Raw genomic sequence first — 6000 nt, 5'->3', positions numbered from 1 at the left:
TCGGGAGCAGCGCTGGGCTCTTCCTATCACGGACAAACAGGATCCCACATTCTTGATTTTTAGTTCACAAACACTTGTTGTAATGACTAACTACTCCTGACATTTTGGAGATCTTTGCTCTTTATACAGTAAAGTTACAGCTGGATACAAATAACATCAGGCTGATCCTGCCACGATTTGTCCCCCGGTTCAAATCACGGACAAACAGGATCCCACAGCTGTTTATGTTTTTAAACCTATTTTGCACAGAGAGGCATTTTTTGAAAAAGGTATTGTAATTATTGCAATGTTGAATATTCTAGCACAGGAAAAAAACAACTACACGTAAAATAATTACACTGTGACGCCTCTGCCTTTCTAAATGGAGGAACAGTAACTGCGATTCTGCAATTCATCTCATGTAAACAATAACGTGGCGCACAGCGTGATGTGAAAAAAGATGCGAACATTTTTCTTGTAAAACAAAAGGGGGCCTAGCAATAAAGTTTGGGAACCACTGATCTAGAGCATATTTATGGCCAATTTAGAATCACCAGCTAACCTGACATGCACTGGACTGTGTTAGGAAGCTAGAGTATCCATGGAAAGCACACAGAAGTGAACCCACCAGGGTTCAAACCAGGAAACTTGCTGGGAGGCTCCAGTTTTGACCAAGTATGCCACCTGTGAAGGATTAATTAGTGAAGTAGATCGCCCACTTTTTTGGAAAAAGGCTATCAGACGAGGGTAGTGAAACGTCAAACACTCAAACCACAAACAAAAACAACAACAATTGTGTCTCACTGCTGAAACCATCATGTTTCCAAAGGTTTGCATTGCAAGCTTCACAGTTTTGCAACCTCTTAGTGAGTAGTTGGCGAGAGTTCAATGCAAAGTACTGACTGTCAGGGCAATCTGCTAGCAACAAAAGCAATTGCAAGGAGGTTTTTGCTGCAGCATCATATCTTTCTTTGTGACTAATTTCACCTAGCAACAGCAAGCAACCTCCTGCAAACACTTACCAACTGGCCCGAATTCACATTTTTTCCAGCCGTAAGCAGTAAGGTTAGTGACCAGGCCTATGTGGCAGAGACCTTACTTTGTTTTTTACTGGCTTTTGGAGGAAAACTCCTGTGGCCATTTGAAGAACTGCAGTTTTTGGTGCTTCTGCATCTGCATAATATCCAAGTCCTCCCCAGGTTCACGCTACGGGTTTCCGAGTTTTGTTATCTTGGACTAATATAAGCACACATTATTAAACGCATATATACAACACACATGGTTTGCTTTAATAATTTGTAAACAAACAGAAAAATGCACAAGAACAGTCATAATTTGTTTGTTGAAGCCTTTAAGTTAGTCTCCGGTTATTTGTGCAGTTACATAGACGTGTTTTCATTCATACCACATTTATCTGTATTATAAAAACTCCTCTTTGACTATGAAAGACAACACAATCCTAAATAAAAAGGACAACAAAGCCTGTATGGCAGCCAATGAACTTCACAACTTTTTAAAAAGAGTAATAGAGCTATAGAGCTATACTGCATGAACAGGAAATATTGCACATAGAGAAAAGGCTCTTGGGATGACATCATTATTAATTAAGTGAAAAGAAGGAGCAGAAGTTTGTGAAATTAGTCGAGCGAGTTGGATGAACACATATCTGTCTAAAGCAGTCTATTAATCACACCTTCTTCAAATGGCCCTCATTTGTGCAAGCACTTCCCAATATAGGAAGAAAAAAATAGTGTACAAAGACGGTAAAGTTGGAAAAAAGACAACCTCAAACTGACATCATTAAATGCATATCTGACATTAAAACATAAAGTGGCACATTAAAACAAAGAAATACATTTCTTGAACTTAAGATACATTTGGCCAACCTTTCATGCTCCACAACCTAAATCAATTTTAAATGTATTGTCATGACAAGAAATGAAGCACACTTAAGGAAAACGTGCAACAATGCATGAGCGTACTTGAACATAATCACAGAATTGAATGGAATGAGCCATTGCTTTCCTTTGAAGTTTTCCATTTAAATTGCACAGTCCAAATCACAAGTAACATTGTATCCAAGTTGTATATACAGTGGCTGACCACTCAAATATCTAAAGAAACAACAGTTTTCCTGATATCTTACTTGTCCAGTCTGCTGAGAGTTGTCACAAAGAGACACGATTTCAATTTCTTATTTCCTGACATTTTGGGAATGGAAATAGCAAGTCTGTAGAAATACAAAGGTTATTCTGAGGAGCATTTCCTGACCTTTAATGAAAACATAATGTCATTTCTGGCCTTCATACCATAAACTGAGCTACAATATAAAAGTTGGATGTAGCTTTAAATCTCTAATTTATGGAGCCCCGCAGGGGACATGGGAGAAAAAACAATTAAGACGGACTTTTGCGAGATATCGCAAAACAAACTCGGGATCTCGCAAAACTTTTGCGAGATCTCGCAAAAGTTTTAGCCGCATTCTTCGGAGGCCGCCAGCTCGAAGCCGACCGGGAGGTCGAGGCACGATGTGCCGGGAAAGCGGTGTTCCTCCCGGCTGTAGTAGGTCTCGACCTCCCGTTAGCTTCGAGATGGTGGGTGTCAGATCTCCGAAAACGTCGGAGCACTTTTGCAAATATGTGATGTCTTGTAAACCGAGCAGGTATCTGACGTTTACACAACTACATTCACGCCTCAAAATATCTTAAAAGTGTATTTTGTGACCCAGAAAGAGTTTGCTTTGTGAGATCTCGCAAAAGTTTTGCGAGATCCCGAGTTAGTTTTGCGGGATCTCACAAAAGTCCGCCTTAATTTTTTTTCTCCCATGTCCCCTGCGGGGCTCCGTACTAATTTTTATAAAAGTCTATCAGAAAATGACTGTACTGCTCACTTGATGTGTGACACTTTCTGTATGAGTTCATAGTTTCAATTGTTAGTTACAAATTATCTTTAATTTAGCAGGATGTTTATTTCTAAAGGGTGTGAAAGTGTTTTTGGATTCTCCATCAGACACACCGCTTCAGCAGAAAGCTGAAGTTGGTGGCTACGTCCATCTTTTATATTCAGTCTAGGCTTAAATTAAGATGGGACTTGTCTTAGTGAGAAAGCTATTTTTTTGGACATGTGACCATTTCCTAAAGGAGGTGCTTAACTGGCTTTCCCTGGGATTTGAATTGGGACTTAAATAGGGACTAGATTGGCAGGAAGCAGCATGACACTCCACCTGTAGTTAAAAAGTGCAATGGCACGCTTAAATTTTCCTGCACTTAATAGAAATTTGCCTTAAAAAACTGTCTTTGGCAATCTTTATGACACACTGTGGCGAGTCCATGTAGAAAACCCAAGCCCTGAAGGAATTACACAAATCCTAACAGCCACACTTCTATTAATAGTATAAAATCTGGACCCCGACTGTCTCACTTCCTGGACTGGATCTTCATATAGCAACCGAGAAAACCTTCCCCACCTCCCAGGTCAACTGAAAACAGAAGCACAGTATTTTCATATACCTGTAAGCCCATGAAACTTTAATAAATCTTCGTCGAGTAAAGTTTAAACAACTTTCAATAAGAATCGGAAGATTGATATATCTAATGGTTGTTTTGGCTGCAAAGTTTGAGACTTCTTCAATTGAATTTTTGAGGTACATATACTGCAACATCTCTCACCGTATAGGTTTTCGCTGCTGGTTCTGCTGGTAAACTATAGTCAATAATATTGCACAGAAAGCAAAGACAACAAGCATGCTTGTTCAGTTAAGAGCATATGGGATTCCATACAATAAGGCATTGCTTTAATGAAAATATCTCAAACATTTTAATCAATGCTTCACTGACAGGCGATTGTGATGTCCTCTTTAGTACTGATTGGTCCATCACATCGACAAACTATTACACAACCTGTGCGCTTCTTAACACGGAGTGCTTGATATGTAGAGATGGAAGCAGCTGACCAATCACAAACTGAGAATTATGGATGGATGGGGTTACGGATGACAAAGCAAGGATATGGAAATTCAACAAATTTGAATGACCATCAGGCTCCGTTTTCACCTGTAGACTTATTTCTGCAGACTGAAGCTGCCAGTCAACACTGGTAAAAGTTTTTTTCACACACAATCATTCTATGCTACAAGCACAGTTAGAAAAGAAAAAAATACCCCCCAGATATATATTAAATCCACATATTTTGCCGACATCTGTGGAAATAATGCTATTTGGGGGAATTCACCTTATCTAAAGCAAAATTTTAAAGTAGGAATCAAGGATTCCAGGTGGGAGAAAAAATAATGCCGGAGGGCCAGCTTTTCTAGGTTAATGCTGCTAATGTAGCCTATTTACAATCTCCTATTATATGCAACAAAAATAGCCTCGTTTTTCACTAATAAGCTGATATGTTCTGGCCATTCACCGAAGAAGAAGAAGAAGAAGAAGAAGAGAAAACTTAATCCAAAAAAAGGGAAGTCATTAATTGTGCTTTTTAACCCACAAATCCACTTCATCGCTGAAATGGGACAATTCAAGAGGCACCATCTGAAGTGCTTACATCAGTTAATGAGAATCTCTAAAGCTATAACAAGGACTGAAAATACAAATAGTAAATATATCATATTTATATATTTATAAAGTTGATACAATTCCCTTCCAGTCCCAAATCCAGTTTAAAAAATATTTTCTTCACATTGTCTAATGTCCGACATGAAGGATCTTTGTGTCGCCGCGCAAAGCCCTTATGATGCTCTAAAAGAGAGATGTCTTTGCCAGGGTTTGATTCTAATTATCCAAAATCTGGATGACACAGAAAGCTTGTGCTAAAAAGCCGGAAGAGTTATTTTTTTTGTTCTCTTTTCTTAAATGCAGGAGGTTGTTTTGATGAGAAGACTGAACAGTTCTGCTGAGTATCCTTCTGTCGATGTTGGTGGTGGGTCTCAGGAATGCTTCAACCCCGGAGTTAAACAGTTACCTCGTTCTTACTGGCAGTGTGGTATGTGTGGTGGTGGCCGGGAATGTACTGCAGGTGGTCCACCGTGTGTGTTCGTCGGGAAGCAAACGCCTGCCTCTTAGACGTGGTCACTTGGTGGTTGACCGTCAGCGTGTTGTAGGAGTCAGTAGAGGCACTGGGTTGAGAGTACATCTTGGTCACCTTGTGGCGGTCCATAACTGGCGTGGTGGGTATCAGCATGTCAGCATGAGACATCGCCCTCGCCATGGCCTTCTCCCGGAACTTGTCACGCCTCATTGCTGGGGACAGCAACAGCGGATCCTGGGAATGGAGGCGGTCCGCTGAGAGCAGCTGCTCTTCCGAGAGGTGGCGGCTGCTTCCATATGCTGCAGCCGCCATCACACCGTAGGAAGACAGGCCGTACTCTCCACGTCGCGGCGTCCTGGGAGGAGACAGGACGTGGTCCTGCGACATGGCCCTTTGGACTCGACGAGGACGTTGCCGCTGCTGGTGCTGCTGGTGTTGCTGGGGTTCTGCGTTCAGCTTCACCATGTGGGTTGGTCCCCGTCCACCAAAGTCAGGATGATGCTTCCTGGCGTAGTAGTCATCTATGTCTTTATCACCTGGGGAGTTAGAAGACAAAGATCATCAGGGAGAGGCAGGCGCATTGAGTCTAAATGGCTTTGCTTTGAATGGCTGTAATTTTGGATAGCTTGGCTTATGACACATCTCTCCACAGCTAGCTTTATTTCAACAAATTAGCAAAATGCACCCATCAATCACTGAAACAGCAACATTGCATCCCTGGTCAAAAATAGCTGCAGTACACTGGCAAAAACTGCAGTGTGGCTTATGAGGTGGAAAGACAGATGGGGGGTGGGGGTGCTGTTTCCATGCTCAACAGCGGGAGTCGGGAACCTTTCTTATAAACCAGGAAATTATGAGCATCCACCCAGTTTCTTAACTGTTTATCCAGCTTATGATCAGGAGCAGCCTGATCCTGTCTCCCCTCTCATAGGGCAAAAGGAAGGATACACCCTGGGCAAGTCATAAGTCCAGAACAAACAGAGAAAGGCAGAC

General features: G+C 41.5%; 1 protein-coding gene across 2 annotated transcripts in view; it reads right to left on the bottom strand.

Annotated features, from left to right (window-relative positions):
- Window positions 1-2720: 2720 nt before the first annotated feature.
- The window catches only part of LOC102312812 (protein shisa-6), an 85802-nt gene continuing 82522 nt past the window's right edge, over window positions 2721-6000 (bottom strand). For both annotated transcript variants that reach the window (XM_005924173.3, XM_005924174.3), the window contains one exon: window positions 2721-5543. In XM_005924173.3, the coding sequence (XP_005924235.1) occupies window positions 4930-5543 (614 nt within the window). In that variant the 3' untranslated portion in view covers window positions 2721-4929. The remainder of the gene's footprint in view (window positions 5544-6000) is intronic.

This window comes from Haplochromis burtoni, unplaced genomic scaffold, assembly GCF_018398535.1.
Source record: "Haplochromis burtoni strain Fernald_Lab_line unplaced genomic scaffold, NCSU_Asbu1 Contig_68, whole genome shotgun sequence".
NCBI lineage: Eukaryota > Metazoa > Chordata > Actinopteri > Cichliformes > Cichlidae > Haplochromis > Haplochromis burtoni.
This window is presented reverse-complemented; position numbering and strand designations above follow the sequence as displayed.